The sequence below is a fragment of the Puntigrus tetrazona genome, chromosome 4 (assembly GCF_018831695.1).
Source record: "Puntigrus tetrazona isolate hp1 chromosome 4, ASM1883169v1, whole genome shotgun sequence".
Taxonomy (NCBI): domain Eukaryota; kingdom Metazoa; phylum Chordata; class Actinopteri; order Cypriniformes; family Cyprinidae; genus Puntigrus; species Puntigrus tetrazona.
The window spans coordinates 21,091,800-21,113,647 of NC_056702.1; the positions used below are offsets into that span (position 1 = coordinate 21,091,800).

General features: G+C 38.9%; 2 protein-coding genes across 2 annotated transcripts in view; one reads left to right on the plus strand and one right to left on the minus strand.

Moving 5' to 3' along the window:
* The window catches only part of LOC122342952 (NACHT, LRR and PYD domains-containing protein 3-like), a 924,523-nt gene that overhangs the window by 523,421 nt on the left and 379,254 nt on the right, over positions 1-21,848 (minus strand). The window lies entirely within an intron of this gene.
* On the plus strand, positions 1,654-20,529 carry LOC122342972 (NACHT, LRR and PYD domains-containing protein 3-like). Its single transcript, XM_043237211.1, is given in 13 exon segments — positions 1,654-1,756; positions 4,499-4,611; positions 4,721-4,756; positions 6,773-6,904; positions 7,097-7,138; positions 8,504-8,742; positions 8,745-10,284; positions 10,439-10,609; positions 13,060-13,233; positions 13,312-13,485; positions 17,221-17,394; positions 18,780-18,826; positions 18,898-20,529. Coding segments are annotated over 8 exon segments (3,009 nt in total). The 5' UTR covers positions 1,654-1,756; positions 4,499-4,611; positions 4,721-4,756; positions 6,773-6,904; positions 7,097-7,138; positions 8,504-8,546; the 3' UTR covers positions 19,431-20,529.

Consider the following 21,848-nt stretch of genomic DNA (forward strand, 5'->3'; position numbering starts at 1 on the left):
ACGATTACTATGACACCGGTGTCTGGTTTGCGCAGCACGGACGGACTTTCAGCTCTGGTTTTCCCGTTAATCGACAGCTTGATCGTGTGAGAGTGTATCTGGACTATGACGAAGGAACAGTGTCATTCTCTGATCCTGTAACTAACACACATCTACACACATTCACAACCACCTTCGCTCACACACTCTTCCCATTCATCAGTTGTTCTTCCTTTCTGAGGATCTTACCAATCAATAGTCAGTAAAAGTTACTTTTGTAGATCTGGATCTATCCAACACTAAAACTAAATAAGCCTGCTTGGTAGGCAAATCTTGCATATTAATAGACAAATTTAGTAATGTATTAAATGGTTATTAATCATGTACCCTTATATCCTTCCAAACAATATCAACAATTAAAAATAACATCAGAGGAATGTTCTACAAACCAAAAAAATAACATTTGGTTTCCATTAAGAGAAAACGTTACTTGCTAGAGTTTAGAGCTAGAGTAAACTAAACTTTACTAGGGTTTTTTCTTTTAAATGCCCAATTAATTCTATTTCCCTCCACTGACATTGAATGAGATTTCTGTCTAATGACATTAACCATTGATATCCAGTATCATATACTCCGTAAAAAAAACCCAAACAGATTTTGCAAGGACAAAATCAGTGCAAGAACACAAAAGACAACAATAAACATGAAGTGCAAAGAATGCTTATGGAAGAGAAAGTCTATTCAGGTGTGATTGTTGAGGAGTGTGATGGCTTGTGGGAAGAAACTGTTAAGCAATCTGGTTGTGAGGGCCTGAATGCTCCGATACCTCTTTCCAGATGGCAGGAGGGTGAACAGTGTGTGTGGGGTCATGTGCTATCTTGTGGGCCTTGCAGGAGCAGTGTATCATGTAAATGTCCGTGATAGAGGGCAGAGAGAGGCCAATGATCTTTTCAGCTGTCCTTACTATATTCTGGAGGGTCTTGCGATCCGATACGGTGCAATTCCCAAACCAGGCAGTGATGCAGCTGCACAGGACGCTCTCAATGGTCCCCTATAGAACATAGTCAGGATGGATGGATGGAGGAGGTGAGCTCTCCTCAGCCTCCTCAAGAAGTAGAGGCGCTGCTGGGCTTTCTTGGTGATGGAACTGGTGTTGAGTGACCAGGTGAAGTTATCCGCCAGATGAACACCAAGGAATTTGATGCTCCTGATGGTCTCCACCTTGGACCCGTCGATGGACAGCGGAGAATGATCACTCTTTGCTCGCTTGAAGTCAACAATCATCTCCTTGGTCTTGTTGACATGCAGAGATAGATTGTTGGCTCTACACCAAGTTGTGAGCTGCTGCACTTCATCTCTGTTTGTCATATGACTCACGTGAAAAGATCTTTTCCAGTTAAATAAAGGTTGAATAAAAGTAAATTATGTAGATGAATTAAGATTTATATTGCATTATAATTACATCATTTAATTACAAAATAAATTTAATTGTAATCAGTTTTTGAGAAAACTGTTAACCATTTCAAATTAATGCCTACATACAGATTTTTGATATTTTGCCAGAATCAGAATAAAAGTGGATTATTTAATATCTAAATGTGCTGTCACATGTCTCCCTGTTTCAGCTCCTGGTATGTTTCCTCTTACTGTAACCGAAAGCATGTTATGCTGTTTATGCAACCTCTAAGAAGATGGAATGAAACAGGTTTTAACTTGTTTTACAAAAGTGGAATACATTTCAGATCTTCCTGTTCCTGATTCAGACGAGAAAACACAAGTGAGTGTTCTTTGTGTTCTTTTTAATGTGTAATAATGTGTCACTTTGTGCTTTGAGACTTTAATGCTTTCGAGACTTTGTGCTTTTGAGACTTTAATGCTTAGATAAAGATGGTTTTATCTTATTCACATAATATAGCCATGGATCATGTTGAATCGAAAGTGCAAAAACTTTGTCTAATGTGTTGATTATTCTATTAAAACAACACACACTAAAACAACTATCATTGCAGTTTATGTTAGCAAACAGATTAAGAATATTATGATTTTACATTTAAAGGATCAATATGTGATATGTATTTAAAATATTTATTCAATTTGGTTTTATTGAAAGACCTCAAAATCACCTACAGCAGGGCTCCTCAAATCACTAAGATTTGTAAAAATTTTTAAGTGGACTCTCTTCTGTTAATGAAGGCTGTATATATGTAGTTTTTCCCATAGTTTTACTGTATTTACTATGTTTCTGGACCTGGAGCATTTCAGTTGTGTTGCTGTCTGTGTAAGGTTAGATATCATTCTGATTTCATTAAAAATATCTTAATTTGTGTTCCAAAGATGAACAAAGGTTTTATGGGTTTGGAGTGACATGGTGGTGAGTAAGTAATGACAGAATTTCGATTTTTACGGGAGAGTTTGGGTTTTAGCCCTAACGTTTTAGTGTTTGGTCACAAAGTGAGAGGTCCACTGACACTTCTATTGAATGATGCTATTGAAGATGAAATGCCAGTGAATGTCTTGGATTATGTAAGTAGATTCCGATGTCGATTGCATTTGGCAGGAAAACTAGCCTGAGAAAACTTGAGTAAAGCCCAAATGAAAATGAAGACCTGGCTTAATCATAGTTCTGAGTGCGCAAATTAATTTTTTTACGTTTTCTCGGATAGTCCTATGTGCACTGATTTAATATATCATGATATGGATGTTGGTGATTCTTTGCCAATACGACAGTGATTTTATCATGTTTCTTCTGAAAAGCAGGATATTTTGGAAGCTGAGGTTAAATACTGTTAAATACTGACCTTGCGCAGCTGTCTTAATCAAGTTGGGCAAAAGCGGGACAAGACATATAGGTTTTGTAATGATTACAGAAAATTAAATAACCTTACCAAGCCCGACTTGTTTCTGCTTCCATGGGTGGAAGATTGTGTTGATTCTGTGGGGTTGGCTAAGTTTGACCTCGTGAAGGGGTATTATCAAGTTCCTTTAACTGCCCGAGAACAAGAACTTTCTGCTTTTATTATTCCGTCTGGGCTATACTCATGTAACGTAATGAGTTTCGGTTTTCTGAAATGCACCACCTACCTTCCAGCACCTGCTGAATCAAGTGGTCTAAGGGCTGGAAGGATGTGCCATGTATTTAGATGATGTCGTAGTGCATAGTCAAACATGGGATGAACATCTTTCTTGTTTGCTTACATTATTTGTTCATCTCACTGAAGCCAAGGAAGGGGTTGCAGGAGCTGTGTTATTACAAAAAGACAATAATGGAAACTAACGCCCTGTTAGTTTCTTTTCCAAAAGTTAAGTTCAGTATCAACTCAATTATTCTACAATTGAGAAAGAAACGCTGGCATTGAGGTTGTCCTTGCAGCACTTCGATGTGTATGTAGGAGATGGTTCTATGCCTGTAGCTGCGTTTTGAGATCACAGTCTGCTTACTGGGCTCATTGGGCTCTTTTACTACAGCCATACACTTTAGGCATTAACCATATTCGAGGGCAGGATAATGTTATAGCAGATGCATTGTCTCGTTCTCCTGTTGATGACTAAAATGAAATTGCTATGTAACCTGCCCTGTTTTTAGTATTTTCAAGGCGACTGAAGATACAGAATAATAAAGGGGGTAAGGAACATTTGTATGGCAGCCCACTGATCTCGACTGCTGGAGTAAATTTATTATTATTATTACTGTTGTTGTTATTGTTATTATTGTTGGTTTTGCAGAGTTACCTTTTGGGACCTCAGTTTTAAAAGGGGGGGTTTTATGGTCAGAGTGTTTTTATATTTGTCCACTTGGTAGCGTTCCGGGTTTTCTCTTTCTTCAATGTGGGAGCCTTGTACAGGTGTGGACCTTAACCATTGATTGGCATTTAGGGTTTAAAGGTTCAGAGAGCAGAAGAGGGTTCTGGGCTTTGGCCATTCGTCTCCTTCTCCAGTCCTGGATTGTTTTCTTTTCTTAATTTACACTTGTTTCTTTTGTATTACTTTGAGATCTTGATTAAGTGTTTATTTGTTGCATTTAATTTTGAGTGTGGCCTCTCCTTTTGTTAATGTTACTTCACCCGGAGCCAGGTGGTTGTTACTGGTTCTATTTGCATTCTGAGCAGTTTTGAGACAGGGAGCTTTAAGATTTTTTTTATTCCATAGACTTGTAGAAAGAACCCTTTTTGATTCCTAAAAAAATGCAAAAGTAACACAGTTCACAAAACAAACAACACATAATGTAATTAAGGTGCCACAGAATAAGAATATGCAAATAACTCCATTTTGAGAAAAATGTCAGATACACCTTATAATTCCAAGGTGACAATGTATCATAAATACTACCCATCTTACCATTAGCCTTTTGAAAAATCTCTTAAGCACACAATTTTTTTTCATCATCTGATTATTTGCACCCAAATTTAAATATTGACAGACAGTTTAGTGTAATGCCTTCATCATATAACTGCTGTGTTCTGCTTTTGTAGTACTATTTCAGTAAAATACAAAGCTTTTATTCTTGTTTTGCATAAATGAGTGAGTGACAGAAGATGTCGGAGCAGGATGTGGAGACAATGGATGAGAGTCAAAACAGAAACACATTTTACAGCTGCTGCTGCTGTTACCAAGGACTGAAGTTGAGAACAACTGGTTGAGACACTTTTTTTAGTACTACAGAACAATATCTCACTGAATAATTATTTCATTAAAACATTCTTTATTTTAAACTACTTTAACATTATTACCTTTTTCTTCACAGATGAAAATAAATGCTTAGAGGCAGCAGAAAAACAAGGTAAACCAACTTTAGTGCAACAATAAGACAGTGCCTGTGTCATGAGTCTATGTGTGCAACTTTAACAAACATGAGCTGAACAAAAAGAGAAGTAAAGACACAACTGATCCTGTTAAACTAAACCAGTGGTTCCCTTTCAGTCAGTCACTATGGCATTATACCAGCCCCCACAGACTCCTGATCCCTCCCAGCATTGCTCTGTAGAGAGCTCCCATGGCGGACCTAGCGTCTCTTTTGGGGCTCCAAACAAGGATGAGATATACATTGCTGCATCAGAGGAGGGACTTTAGTCTTCTTCAGCCAACGAGGACACTGAGCAGCTCTCCACCATGGCGGCTGCATAGAAAGAATCAGAAGATGAGTTGATGGCCATGCTCCTTCGGGCAGCCAAGAGCATCGGGCTGGAGGTGAAGTCACCACCATCCCCCGAGCACTCACGGCTGGATGATTGGTATCTAGGGTCCAGATGTGACTCCCAGCCACACTCTGCTCCAGTACCTTTTCTTTCCTCCTCGCTACCCTTAATGGTGGGGCACGTTGATGAGCGCGCAAAACGCCACCACCTTAAAGGTGGTTCTATAAGCAACAAAAGTCGCGGCACAGCCCCTCGGTCAGGTGATGTCCACCATGGTGGTCCAGGAGTGCCAACTCTGGTTGAACCTGGCACAGATGAGTGACGCTGACAAAGTTCTCTTTCTCAATGCACCTGTCTCACAGGCCTCTCAGGCCACTGTTGAAGACTTTGTTGAGTAGTTCTCGGCAGTACAGAAGCAGACAGAGGCCATCAGACACATCTTGCCCTGGCGTGTTTCCAAATTATCGGGTTCCAGGCTTTTGTTGAAACACAGAAGGACGTAATCCCTCAGCAGGGCGTCCAGCCAGCTACTGGAGAGGGGCACAGCCCGTTACCCAAAGATTAGGGAGATTGTTCTTTAGGGGACACCAATATCTATGTCGTTAGCCTCAGGGTACCCACCCTTTCACAAAAAGAGCAAGTTTCCACGTTTCTGGGCCTCTTACACTGAGTGCACCTTGTGAGTGACGTTCCACTTTCTCACATTCTGGTTCAACTTCGCCTCCATGAGACAGTGGGAGCCAGGTGAGGCCTGCCTCTACTTTGGGATGCTTTGCTTTCCGGGTTGAGCCACCTCTCTCTCCCTGGCTGCCCCACCGTGGGTACCCAGGCCATCTCACTGGTTGATCTGGATGGTTCGACTCGGTTATGCGATTCAGTTCGCCTGGTTCACAGGCATCTTTTTCACTTCTGTCCTCTTGGTGAAGGATGCCTCTGTACTGCATGCAAAGATTTCAGTCTTTTTGGCAAAGGATCAAATAGAGCCTGTCCCTCCATCCGAGATGAAATCTGGATTTTACAGTCCTTATTTCATTGTACCCATGAAGAACGGTGGGTTACAATCAATCCTAGATCTGCGAGTCTTGAATTGGCCGCTTCATTGGCTGCCATTTAAGATGCTGATGTAGAAATGCACCCTGTCATGTGTTCGGCACCAGTATTGGTTTGCCGCCATCGACCTGAAGGACGTGTACTTCCGCCTCTCGAATCTACCTCGACACAAGCCGTATCTTCAGTTTGCTTTGGGCTGTCCTTGTCTGCCCGTGTCTTTACTAAAGTTGTGGAGGGTGCTCTGACCCCACTTTGAGGGTAGGACATCCGCATCCTTAACTATCTCAACAACTGGCTTATATTAGCTCACTCGTGAGATCTGTTTTGTGAGTGCAGGGATACAGTGCCTAGTAACTGATTAGCTTCTCACCCTTGTTACCTTGTTATCCCATCTACTTTGCCCCATCTACTTAGCTCTGTCTGTTAGTCCTTTTTTAGAAACTTGTCAATATTTTGTGCAGAACCATGCAACATTCAGTTATGTTTTTACATGACTCCCTGCAGTACATTATTCAAATTCACCCCATTTAGCAGTTGTTATTCTGTCAAATTGATATTTTGTGTTCAATTCTGAAATCCGTCTAATAATCTTTCTCTTTCATTACACTAAGCTCCAGTCCAGATAAGAAATGTCCCGACTACAGTCAGTGTTGATATAAATGCTGAAACAGATGCAAGTGTATATGCTGCTTTACTGACCGCAAACACCTTCACAGGACCAGTAAACATTTATGGCTCAAATGGTGAAGGAAACGTACATTTACTTTACTATGACTAGACACACTACTAGTTCTATTAACATCTGAGTAATGTTACATTTCAGAATTTGAATATGACTCACATGATTTAGCAACATTTTAGTGTCAATACCTCAATACATTTATTTGTATTTTCTAATGATCTCATTATTTATGCATCTTTTCTTTCTCTACCAGATCAACAGAAATCTTCAGAGATGGAATACAGAGAAAAACAAGGTATGTCATGGCTGTATGTTAACTTTTTTGCACATAGCACTGGTGCTACAGAGGTTGGAAGTTTTGTAGCACAGGGTTAGGGGTGGGTGATATGGCAAACATATGATATTTTTTTTTAAATAGTATTTTTATTAGAATTTTTAATTTTACAACAAAAACAAAAAAGACAAGAAACCCCCTCCCCCTCCTCTTAAAAAAAAAAAAAAAATACAATTAACAATTAGGGTATTGGGACAGATGTAGTATTATACACATTCCAACACAAAACACTTCACAAGAGCTAACATGTGCAGTATTCCTGTAAGAGAGCTTAACCAAGTCTTGAACTGAGGGATATCCTCGGACTTCCAAAGTCGTAGAATTATACTCTTAGCAATAATCATTCCATAAATAACAGTGTTTTGTACAGAGTCATTATGGTCCATTAAAGAAAGAGAATGTTCGAATAGTGCAATCTCTGGGTCAGGCTCCAACACAAAACCATACATTTCAGAAAACCATTTGAAAATGTCAGACCAGAAATTATAGAGCTTAGGACAAGTCCAGAAAAGATGGGTAAGAGAGCCTTCTGAAGACTGCAAACATATGATATTAATCACGATTCTTTATCATGTTAGTTTTGCTATTTTGCAAGTTGCCTAAACATTACAGCCAAACTAATTCTTTCAAGGTAACAAAATATAAAATGGCAGACATTTGGGCCAAACTGGAAAAAAAAGCATTTAAGAAAAATGTAATGAATAAAAAGGAGATAAAACAATATGTGTACATCTGTTATACAAATGTTATCCAGTGAGCTCAATGAGAGGTAATCTGTGAACATGAACAATATTGCAAATGAGAGGCAAACACAGTCTAAAATCAGCGATAAATGCAAACAGTACTGAATAGGGGTTTCAACTTTTTATTTGTCTAAATGAAGGCGAGGTGAGTGCATTTTGTGCAATGGAACATGGGACATGTAGTGCAGGGCAATATATAACAGTCTGGTGTGTGAGAGTAATGTAGTAACCTCTGGTGTCTGTTGGACAGAAGGCCACAAACTGGATTCACAGAAGGCCATGAGCAGTGTTGAATTAACACCAAAGATTTAGCTGTTTTTAAATTGTGAAAAAGGATTAAGTGCAGAAAGACTTAATAATGTCTTGTTGCATCTGAAATTTCATAAAGGAAACTCAGGAAAAAAATAAAGGTGAAAATACTTTTACCTGTGTGAAATTGTTTTGTCTAAAAACAGACCAATACACTTTTTCATTACAGTAAGCTACTTTTGACATGTTTCCTTTTAGAATCCTGATGAATATAATATGTTTGCCTGAACCAGTTAACTTTTTTTCATTATTTGCTTTTTATATATAATTATAGAAATTTTAAGGCTGGAAAAATTCTTGAAACTCACAAAAACAAAATGAAACACAAAGCGGAACATATTTTTGAGTGCAAGAAAGAAAATGATGTACATCTCAAGGCTGTTTACACAGAACTGTTCATCACAGAGAGAGATATGAAAGAAGTTAATAAAGAACATGAAATTCAGCAGATTGATGATGCTCTAAAGACCCAGAAAGTACAAGACCAACCCATAAACTGCAATGATATATTTACATTATTAAGGAGAAACAATGTGAAAAGATTGTGCTCACTAAAGGCATCGCTGGCATTGGAAAAACTGTCTCTGTTCATAAGTTCATCCTGGACTGGGCAGAAGGACACGCCAATCACGATATAGACTGTGTGTTCCTGCTTCCATTCAGAGATATTAACAGCATTAAAGACAGAAAGGTCAATCTTCACGAATTCCTTCAGGTATTTTATAAAGAACTGAAGGACCTGGAGAAATCAAAGTTGTATACAGAATTTAAACTTGCGTTTATATTTGATGGACTTGATGAGAGCCGACTGCCTTTGAATTTTGAAAGTGATACATTGGACAGTCTTGAAGAAAGAGTATCTGTAGATGTCCTGTTTACAAATCTAGTAAAAGGGAGTCTGCTTCCATCAGCTCTTGTCTGGGTGACATCACGACCTGCTGCGGCCAATCAGATCCATCCTCAGTATGTAGGTTTGTTCACAGAGGTGCGAGGATTCACTGACCAGCAGAAGGAGGAGTACTTCAGAAAGAAAATCTCAGATGAGACTGAGGTTTCCAGAATCATTTCACATATTAAAATGTCTCGGAGCCTCTATATCATGTGCCATATTCCTGTGTTCTGCTGGATCACAGCTACAGTACTGAAGAATATTCTCCTCAAGGACAAAGCCGAGAGCATCAGCACAACACTCACTGAAATGTACATTCACTTCTTGTTGATGCAAATAAACATGAAGAGTCAGAAATATGATAAAAAAGCAGAAAGAGAACGCACAAAGCTCTTGGATTTAAATAGTGAAATGATTTTAAAGTTAGCCAAGCTAGCATTTGAACAGTTGAAGAAGGAAAACATTGTGTTCTATGAGGAAGATCTGGAAGAATGTGGAATTGATGTTAGTGAAGGGTCAGCAGAGTTCACGGGAATGATTGCTGAGATCTTTAAAATGGAAGATGGACTTCACGAGACAAAGGTTTTCTGCTTTGTCCATCTGAGTGTTCAAGAGTTTCTTGCTGCACTGCATGTGTTCATCTGCTACCTCAACAAGAACATGCAGGACCTTTGCTTTTTCTTTAAGAAACCTGAAACAAATGTCACATTGCAGAAGCTATTACAGATGGCTGTTGACAAAGCGATGCAGAGTAAGAGAGGACATCTGGACTTGTTCCTGAGGTTTTTGATGGGCATTTCACTGAAATCTAGTCAATATCTTCTCAAAGGCCTGCTCACACACACTGAAGACACCACAGAAAGCAACAGAGAAACAGTTAAATACATTAAACAAGTACAAAACAGAAATATCACAGATGAAACTTTAGTCAACCTATTTTACTGCTTACTTGAGCTCAAGGACAATTCATTATATGAAGAAATCCAGAGTTACCTCAGTTCAGATGAACATCCAGAAAGAGATCTCTCATCTTCAATGTGCACAGTGCTGACCTACATACTGTTGACTTCAGAGAAGGTGCTGGATGAGTTCAATCCAAAGATATTCACATCATCTTTTAACTACAAAAGACTCATTCCAGCTGTGAGATGCTGCAGAAAAGCCATGTGAGTAGTTTCACTGACTGTTGTTCATTTAAAAATTAAATGTCAAAATAAATGTGCAGTATTTTCTTATGTGATATCAAATTGTACAATAGATTGTTGCAGGAACAAAACTGAACATCAAAAACTAATCTACCTAAACATTCTGTTTGGGCAGATTTGACGGCTGTGGTTTTGATGAAACATGCTGTGAAACTCTGTCTTCTGCTCTACAATCATCAAACCATCTGACAGAACTGAACCTGAGCAGCAATCACCTGCAGGATTCAGGAGTGAAGCTGCTTTCTGATGGACTGAAGAGTTCACACTGTCGACTGAACATACTGAGGTTTGGACATTCAAATTTACTGAACTGCTATTTTCAAATATGTGAATACATAGGTGTTGTATAACTATAGCTAGCAGAGAATTCCAGTCGTCTGTAGATGAGAAAACCACCAGGGTATAAATTCAGGAATTATGTTTTTTTAGTGAATTGGGACAGAATCACTGTTTTACAGCTAATGACAATTCACTGAATGAACTCTGCAACGGATATTCAAATCCAAAATATAGTAAAAACACTAAACGGCAGCAATTGCCTATACCTGAACAACTCTTGCATTGAGTTCCTCATTGAGGTTAAAATTTATATTGAATGCACTAGGACAGCTAAAGTCTGGAGGTACTTGTGATGCTTGTTTAGGGTAATGCTTATGTTACCATCATTGCAGAAAGGGTTTTCCCAAGGTTGCTGATTGGCTGGAAGTTCAGTTTTCATTTGTAGTGAAGTCTTGGGAGCTGGCTGGAGTTGCAGAGTTTTGGGCTGGTTGAAGTTTTAGACAGGCACAGACTCAAGGTCAGACATCAGATGTGGCATTGCAGCAAAACTTAACTCAGAACACAAAACTTAGCTCAGGGTTGCTATGTTTCTCCTTACACTACATCATTTGTATTGTATTGTAACCACATAGTTGACTTTTTTACGATCAAATTATTGTCATTAAAACTCTTTGACTAGAGTGTGTAATTGTGATTACATTCACTGGGTGGCAATGCTGTAAAAATACAGTTGCCCATTCAGTGTAAAATTACGGGGGAAGTAAACAAAATGAATGGTCCAAGTCATAGCACATCACACATGGGTACAATAATTAAATGCTCAGAATTATCTTAAAAGGACTTATGAGCATTTACTCATCAATTTATATATTATATATATATATATATATATATATAACCCACACATTTAACTATTATGTGTTATTCAAAATACTATGGAATGGTTAATGTAATAATGTATTATCCATGTTGGGTATGCATGAAATTTTATTTCAAATGTTCAAATTTTTAGTCAAATGTATTATATTCATTAGAAATCATGGAAATCATGTCAAAATGTATACTCTTGCAAGAGCAGGAAAGTTTGGACCATGTGACTGACAAGATAAGATTGAAATTATGCTCTTAGTCAGTGTTTAAGTCACGCTCTCAGCCATGATTTTAACATCTGGTTCTCACTATACTTTTAGTATGCTCTAGCCTACGTTCTTTTGCAATCTGTGTGCTCCAGCCTACACGTCTGCTACTATGTAGGCAGAAGAAAATCCATCTAGTCTCAGTACTTTTATTTCTTTACTTCAGTTTCTTTTCTTTCCGTGAAAGTTCATGTAAGTTAAGTTTACCCGCCATCCCTAAGTCTAACACATCGTCAAACTTCAACCAGGCAAAGTTCTTTCAACAGCCGCACCAAGACTTCAACATCCACTGAACTTCCACCCAATCAGCAAACTTGGGAAACCCCTTTCTGCAATGAAGACAACAAGAGAACACAAAGGCAACTCAAGTACAAACCTCCAGATTCAGGCTAAACTGGTGAATTTAATATAAATCTTAACCACACTGAGGAACTCAATGCGAGGGTTAATCAAGTGATTGACAAAAGTTGGACACTTCAACATTTTCAGTTTACTTTCTTCGTTCACCAGTGAAATTCACAAATTCATGTTATGGGAGGGGCCTCTGACTGTCTTTATTTCCTAATATGCTTTTATAATGTTTGTTGTTCAATAAAACTGATATTTGTTTAGTTATGCTTGTCTTTTTTTTTAATTTGGGTAAAGATAATTTGATTATGTGCCCATATTGTCTTAACCTTCAGAATATTACCGGGATTGTTCAATCTCCTCACTCACTTTTTTTGTTCCAAGCAAGAAGTTTTTTATTCCCGTTTCTCTGGGTATCCACACAGCAACAATGATTTTGTCCTCCATTGCTGTTTTGGATTTATGCCTCTGCTTGCTACGTGGTAACAAAGTCACTACTAGAGCAAGCTCCTGATTGGAGAATATTTGCACTGCATTAACCAAAGATTTTTCAACTCTTGCAAATCACATGTGAAATGGCCAAAATGCTTAATACACATAAATCATGCCACAGGATGTTTAATCGTGTCTTTGCATTGACTGTAAATAACTCACGCTTTGCCTTTTTTCACTCCATCAGTAAAATCCTTTGCTACGAGGTTCATAGTGCTATTTGTTCTTGCATCACTTCAGTAGGACAGATTCGTTGTGTTGATAATTTGACAACTCAAGATCATTGAGTCCGTTGAACTGGATAAGTTTGATTCATGACCCAGTTTTGAATGTAAACCTTAGTAGTTGAAACTTTTTTATAGTTCATTAGTGTCACAATTTTGAAATGATTTAGTGCTTTGCTGTATACTTATTATCAAGTTTTATACTTTTACTATAAATTAAATTTAAATTTACTCTTTGTTTTGTTCTCTCTTCACAGGTTGTGTGGGTGTTATCTCACTGCTCAATCCTGTAAAAGTTTATCTTTAGCTTTACAGTCCTCAAACTCTATGCTGAAAGAGCTGGACCTGAGTAACAATGACCTGCAAGATTCGGGAGTGAAGCTTCTTTCCGATGGACTGAAGAATCCAAACTGTCAACTGGAGATATTGAGGTTTGAGTTTCAAATACTAAAAAAAAATAATACTAAAAAATGATTTATTCTCTAACAAATTCATGTGTTTTTCTTCAGATTGTCTATATGTAATCTCACTGCTCCGTCTTGTGAGAGTTTATTGTCATTTTTACAATCCTCAACCTCTGTGCTGAAAGAGCTGGACCTAAGTAACAATGACCTGCAGGATTCTGGAGTGAAGCTTCTTTCCAAAGGACTCAAGAGTCCAAACTGTCAGTTAGACATGCTGAGGTAAATGATTTTCAACAGAATGCTATGATAAATGAATTTATTTCTAAGCAAAGTCATTTAAAAAAAAAAAGCTTTTGAACAATCCAATACTGTTATTTAGCAGCTTTGTGCAAGACACCTTTGGCATCTTAGTTATAGTATAAACTTAACATGGTTGTGTCAAAAGGTGTTACATGCTGTCACACATGTGGACTCCTTTGTTCTTGTTTTTGTCTTGTGCCATGAGTTCGGTGTGACCTAATTTCTGTTAATTATCTTAGTGTGTTCACCTGTGTCTTGTTAATTTAGCCAATTCCTGTGTGTATTTAAGTTCCAGTTTCCTTCTGTTTAATCGTTGGTTCTCGTCTTTGAATGTGTGTAGTTTTGTGTCCTGTCTGCCAGCCTGTAACTGTAGGGTTTATTTTGTTCCTAAAAGATTAAAATTAAGTTAATTTTTTTCTCATTGAGTGCTCTCTCTCGCAAACACAACATTCTGTAGACTACAGAAATACACTATGTATTTTCTAAAGATCAGGTATGACGACCTTTTATATTTGTTTTTTGTTTTGTCTTTGTTTTGATTCTATACTGCTGATCAGTTGTGCATATGTTTATGAATTAAACCAATTTGGAACATATTCTTGCCTGGCAAAATTAACCGTTAATCTTAGTTAACTTGTAATATTGTTTGAAATAATTTTTCTAGTAGGTTAGGGACTTCTTACCACATTGTTTGCATGCTAGGGTGACTCGGCTCTTTTTGAGTCTATTGAGAAAATGACTGCATTAAGGTAAGCGATCTATGGGGTAGCCACTGACTAGACCTGGACTAGCCCAGATGTGTCATGAGTCTGTTCTGGCCAAACCAAATTTAATCACAACTAGAGGGATCGGCAGTTACATTTAAGTATAATATAGCTAAAGTCATGAAAGATTGGAGTCAGATAAAATTTTGTGAAGTGTCAGAGTTAAAATTGAAAAAAAAAAAGATTTTTCAAAAGTGCAAGAAAAGACCATACGCTCATTAAACCTTTGACCAGGGCCTCTAGATTTCGTTCTTCAGGAAAGGGGGGACCCTTACAGACTGCTTATTTGGTATTAATTACCCGACTGCCTTAAAGTTTCTGATAGCGGCACATGGATTCAATGTCGGCTTCCGCCTCATTGTTACAGAATACTTTGCCTCCCACGAATCCAGCTGATGTTTCTGACCTGCAAGTAGCGTTCTCTTATCAGAGCGAACTCCTGAGAATTTATCAAGAGCAACTCCTCAAGCTGCAATCCGTAAATAAACAGCTCACGCATTTCATCCGATCACTCCTTCCGCCCTCACCCAAGACGATAAGCTTTGCTCTTCCAGACAAATTTGATGGTACTGCTGAACAGTGCAAGGGTTTATTCACCAAGTTAAATTGTATCTCGATTTTCAAGAAAGCAAGTTTGAGTCAGAATAGAGGAAAATGCGCTGTTTTGATGACTTTGTTAAATGGCAAAGCAATTGATTGGGCTGTAGCCATTTGGGATTCTGACTCGAGAGTATGGTATTCAGTGGACTACTTCATGCAACCGCTCTGTGAGGTTATTTGAATACCCAGCAGGTGGAAAGGATATTTCGACAACTCCTGAACCTCACTCAAGGTAATCAACCAGCAGCGGAATATGCTATTGAATTTAGACTGCTGGCAGCACAAAGTGGATGGAATGATGTTGCTTTAAAAGCCTTGTTTTACCGACGTCTAAACCCTTATCTGCAAACAGAGCTGGGCTGTAAGGGAGACAAGCTGTCTTTCTTGGACTTTGCCGCTAACCATTAAACTAGATAATCTGATGAGCACCCCAGCACTCAAGAAAAAATTCTTATAAAACCCCCAAATCAGTCTCCATCTACATGCTTCAAGATAACAAACCCATGCAGCTTGTTGTTGTTTCACGGCTTCCTGAAGGGGAAAGGGAGAGGCGGCATCAGAATCTATAATGTTTTTACTGTGGTGGAGCTGCACATTGCAGCCTGGGATGCCCGCACAAGTCCACTTCTTACCTGGTGAATACTGAACATTTCTCACTACTTTCTAACCTAACATTAACGTTACCCATCACTGTTATAGCTAATGACATGCCCCTTAATCTCACAGCCATGATAGATTCTGGAGCAGCTTTGAACTTGGTTGACCATAGTCTCATATCAAAATGAAACATTCCTGTACAACCCTGCACCCAGCCAATTAAGATCAAAGCCTTCAATAATACTCTCATTGGTGATGGAATTGCACACCAGACCCAACCCCTCAAGCTTCAAGTTGGCCTCTTTCATCAGAAATCTATCTCCCTATATGTTGTGGATTCACCTAAACATGAGGTAATGTTAGGCTTCCCCTGGCTATCAGTTCATGACCCCAATATTTCCTGGCTGATGGTGAATTAAGGAGCTGGTCAACGTTCTGCCATGCCGATGTCTTCCAAACAAACCAGGATCTTGTCTCATGACCAGTGTGGAAAGCCCTGAGGTTAATCATTCAGTTAAATTCCCCTCCTGTTACCAAGACATTTCTGAAGTGTTCAGTAAAACCAAGGCCATGCAGCTACCCCCACACAGGCCGGGAGACTGCACCATCAACCTTCTGCCCAAGGCCATGCCACCCAAAGGTAAAGTGTACCCCTTGTACAGAATCAAAAGCCAAGCCATGGAGGAGTACATTACTGAAGCGCTGCAGTGGATGTGCGTCCCTTTCAATTTATCACCAATCACAAGAACTTGGAGTAGTAACTTACATCAGCGAATAATGCAGTGATTCACACACGTCTCTCAGTGTAGGGCACCCATGTATATCTTGCACAATCCAATGAATCAAAAACTCCTTCTGGTGGCCAGAAATGAACAACCTGATCATGTCCTATGTCAAATCATGCCAAATCCTTGCCCAGTCCAAATTATATAGTCAGTGACCGGAGAACACAGTTCACTTCCCAAGTCTGGAGGGCCTTTTGCAAGTAACTGCACATCAATGTCAGTTTACCTCAGGTTACCATCATCAGTCGAATGCCTGAATCAGGAAATTGGTCACTAACTACGGAACTATTGTAGCAAGATCGATTCCTGCCCTGGGCGGAGTATGCCCAGAATTCACTCACCCACTCATCGACATGTCTCACCCCCTTGCAACGTGTAATTCTGTAATGCCTAACCAGCTGAGGAAGCCTTCGTCCGAGTACTAGCTGTGCTCACTCCCGCTGCTTTTTTATCTGACTATTTCCTGTTTGAGGGCTTTATAACCAAAGGCCCAACATGTGTTCAAACACGAAGTATTGCTAGTTCATCTGCCTTACAGAGCATTCTATTTGTGATTATCCTGCCTGTTTCACGATTCTTGGACCTGCCCTTTTTGTATTGTTTTTCGGGTGAGGACTGACGTATTTGATTCAACCCATTGCCTGCCTTCTGACTATTGTTTACTGGAATACTCCTCTACTTGTTGAAAGATTGGATTGCTTATTTGGTATTAACAACCCACCTGCCTTAACGTTTCTGATTGCTGCTTCTGACTTAAACAACTACACATTGATTTAACCTTGGCTTCTGCCTCTGCCTCATCGTTACAATATATAATATCCAATGATTTAAGGGGAAATTTGTTTCCTCCCGATAATGCTAAATGAGTGTAAAAAATTTGTTTTTTTTATTTAGTTTTTAATACAAAACATACACCATAAAAAAACAAAAACAATATAACATCATGTAAACTGTTGTATGTTTTGTAGGTTGTCTGGCTGTATGGTAACAGAGGAAGGCTGTCATTATGTGTCTTCAGCTCTGACTTCAAACCCCTCACTCCTGAGAGAGCTGGATCTGAGCTACAATCACCCAGGAGATTCAGGAGTCAAGCTTCTCTCTGAAAAACTGAATGACCCAGTCTACATCCTGAATAAACTCAAGTATGTGAAATTGAAAGAGGTTAAACTTAAACTTTTTGTAGGAAATTATGAAATAGTGCGTACTTCAATCTGCACCGCAGCAGGTCCCCTCTGTCTGTATCGCTGGTTGATGTGTACCCTTGGTTCAGCGCGCTGGAAGCATAGCCCGATAAAACCACACGAGTGAAATCAATCTGGTTTATTCAAACAAATGCTCAAAAACATCAAGTCTGTCTTCAGCTTATATACATAGGGAAAAATAGGAGTGCACCCGAAAAGGAGGAACTTGTTTTTGTATGTTGGCTTGGGGACCATGTACATATATGGTAATATTGGTTAAACTTGTTTTAACAGCTCAGCAAAACCAAAAAGAGGGAAAAACAGTGGGAACCTTGTGAAAGCAAGATACATTGTCACCTTGAGGTGGTAGAAGGGCCAGTTGCTATCTAGCCAAAACAGCTCTCCGTACGCACAAGGCGTCTCCGTCGCATTTAGGTCAGAGTTCATACACACACACATAGTAGAGAAGGCATAATGTTCCCTCAGTCCCCTCTTTCAGGCTAAAAAAACCTGATGATGTCAAACATTATCAACCAAGCTCACCTGCTCGTTTCCCTGTTGCCCTCTAGTCAACCCATCAATTGTAGCATACACTGTCCATCAGACATCTCAGCAAACATGGGCCGAAAATACATACAGTGAATAATATCAGGATAACTGGAACAAGCATAGAAACAAATGGTGTGCTGTATCTGTGTATATATGCAACCGTAAACAAGCACACATGAACCAGATAATCAAGGTCTTCAGAATGCAACAAAATGTATGTAACTCCGTAACTGGCCACAAAACAGAAGCAAGTAGTGAAAATCAAACAAAAAATAGCAGGCAATCATGAAATAATTAGCTGCTGCTATATTCAGAAGGACTCATTAATTACAATTCAAACTGTTTTTGCTCAATTTTATTTTCCTATCCCTTATGAACATTTTAAGTGCTTTAAAGTGTTTTTTTTTGTGTATGTATATGTGATATATCTCATGATTGTAGCATATTTTAATAATCTTGTTTTTATTTTTATTTCCATTTTTAAGCCCTGTGCACAACAAACAGATTTTTGTTCACTGACTGATTGTTTCTGTGCGTTTTTTGACAAAATCAGGACATGAATTTGTATAAAGGCAAAGTTATGACATAGGTATTACAAGGTGAAAGTGGCTTTTCAGGACATTGATTTATAAGCATTTTAAAAAGACGTGGGGCAGTGTTTTTTTTTTTTTTTTTTTTTTTTTTTGAAAATCCAAAATGTCAGTACTTTCCTGTAAGGGATAGGTTTAGGTGTAGGACTATAGCAGCTTGCAGAATATAAGAACCATTGTGCTTATGCGTGTGTGTGTGTGTTATAGTATGGAATATGGAGAAGAATCAAGGATTACACCAGGACCTCAAAAATGTAAGTCTACACACACACACAGCTGTAGTGATTTGTTGTTGTGTTCTAAATGTCTCTGTTCTTGTGTTCAGATGCCTGTTTTTTCACACTGGATCCAAACACAGCACACACTCAACTCATTCTGTCTGAGGAGAACAGAAAGTTGACAATTGTGAAAGACAAGCAGTCGTATCCTGATCATCCAGACAGATTTGATTATTATGAGCAGGTGATGTGTCGAGAGAGAGTGTGCGGACGCTGTTACTGGGAGACTGAGTGGAGCGGAAAATATGGTGTGCGTATATCAGTGTCATATAAAAGCATCAGCAGGAAAGGTACGGGTGATGAATGTGCTTTTGGACGTAATGATCAGTCCTGGAGTTTGTACTGCTCTTCTTCCAGTTACTCATTCAAACACAATAACATAGAGATTGATCTCCCTGTGAAGCCCATCAGCAGCTGTTGTAGAATAGGAGTGTATGTGGATGAGAGCGCAGGAACTCTGTCCTTCTTCAGGGTCTCTGACACAATGAGACTCATCCACACAGTCCAGACCACATTCACTCAGACCCTCTATCCTGGGATTGGGGTTTATTTTGCTGGCTCATCAGTGAAACTGTGTTGATGAATAAGAATAAATTGACAAGAGATTCTACCCCTAATGCTTTGAGCTGCATGATGAATTAGAAACTGTGAAATATTATCCTTCAGGAAAGTAATACTGCAGCTCAACTTCTGTCACTGAAATAGTGTGTAATAAATCCTCATATAGACAGTAAAATCTGTTTGATCAAAATCAGTGTTTTTGTGTGTCTTACTCTGTTCTTCAGCATATGGGTGTTCATGATGGGTATTACATTGGTTGCATTCAACCTGTTAAGATGTGTTTGATATAGTGGCCCTGCAAAAAATTAAATGGAGTAAAGTTAGGTCTGGTCCCCTGGTTAAATGAAGTAAGAAGTCTTAGACAAAATTGTAGGCAGGCAGAAAGAACATGGAAAAGAAGCTTAAAATTGATTAGTGTCGTGAATCGAGCCTCTGTGGCTCTCTCTGATGGCCACCGGACAGAGCCCTCTCCCTGAACTATAGTTTCCATCATGCATTGGCCTCGAGACTGATAACCTGCCCAGGTGCTCCCCATTATCTCCCCTTTGTAAAAACATTCTCCTCTTTACGAAGTCTTATTTGTGCCTCGGCTGATAATTCTGAGCGTTCTAATGCCTCTGTTGACTCCTTGTACTGATCCTTGCCTGGACTCTTTGACCTTAATTATCACTGCCTGCCCTGACCATTGCTTGGTATCGTTTCTGACGATGTCTTTCTGACCCTGTTCATTAACACTCTTCAATTTTCTTTTCAGCAGCTGGAGAACAGGCTTTACATATGTCACAGTCACGTATGAAACCGTGAACTCCAGTTAGGGAATTAGTGCTTCATGCACAGATTCCAAGACATCAACGTCCTTCCATGATGGAACCAGAGGACCGCAAGAGCGATTATAAAGAACGTATAGAACTAAAAGCTCTTGCAGGACTTGTGACGTCAGATGTCATACACTGTTCGGTGGCTGCAGCACCGCTTCATATCCAGCACACCTTAATCCTTGCTCAAAAATAATATATGTTTACCTGTCTATTAAAACGCACACAATGGCAGAGTCTCTGTGCAGTCCGAGGTTTTCGCAAAGCTGTCTCTATCTTGGAAATGCAGATATTTATTCAACTTGTATTTCTGTCAACATTTTTTGAAGATTTACCATAATTTGCAAAGTCTAATTGTGATCCATGATAACTGAAACGCACAACAAATAATAAATGCCACTTCCACATTTGTCCGCTTGTGTTGCCGTAGTTTACAATGGTGTAAAACCAAAGATAAACACGGACCCTGATGAAGATTAAAGGATTTATGGAACAGTTATTGATCAAAATATTTGGAAAAGGAAGTGGAAAAGAAGGAAACAGACAAGTAGATGACCCATAAGAAAAGTGACGAGGAGAGACTAGTGATGTCTGATATCTGATGATCATCACATGTCTAATGCATCTAATGCTATAAGCTCAAGCTGAAGTCAACAGAACTGTAACAAGAACCCACGGCGAAGTAGAGTCCATGTGCAGAGGTTTCTTAGTGAATGAGACAATAGACATAAACAGTGAAACAGTCAAAGGGTCGATACCAGTCAGACAGTCCAAAGAACAAACAGGTTCAAGGATGATCCGAGTTACAGAGTCAGTAGTCAGGCAATGAGTCGTTAAGAAGGTAGCAATCCGAACAGGCAAACAGAATCCAAGAGACGAAGATGAAACAAACAGGCAAAGGTCATACATGTGATAGCAATCAGAAAAACAAGATAAACGCTCGGTAAGACAGTGAAACTGGCAATACTTCGCGAATCACATGTGGAGGAATCTCGGTTTAAATAGTCCTTAAACAGGAAGTTACCCATGAAGCGGTAACGGGTTGAGTCGGGCTAGTATTCGGGTGAGGGTTACAAGAACCTAGACTTTCACCCCCTCAGCTGAATTTAACTAGTAGAACTAGATGAGGAGGAAAAATCAGACAATAATGTAGATGACAATAATATTTCTTGCAAAAAAAAAGCCACAAGTAAGAATACACTTTTAATGGTAGATCAGGAATTTGAATGTTAAGAGAATAAAAATATTGATGTAAGAAAATTTTAAGGAAATTCAGCAAGATACGGAAAATACCACTCTGTAAAGAAGACTATAGAGTGATAAAGGAAGGCACATCACCTATATTTGATGACATTAATATTGCATCGGCAGATATATGGCTAATGTACGGATTACAATATGGCCTTTTGCCAATATTACAAAAAAAAATGATCAGGATTATGTACTAGAGTCATGCAATAAATACAATAAATAATCCACAAAATATCGACCAATTTGCAGACTAGCATTTATTCAACACCAGAGTGCCCAAATGTATAAGATTTAGACTTTCATTCTATCTATCATTTCATTCTATACTATCATTTTTATTACTAAATGCGTACATTATAGAAGAAATATTC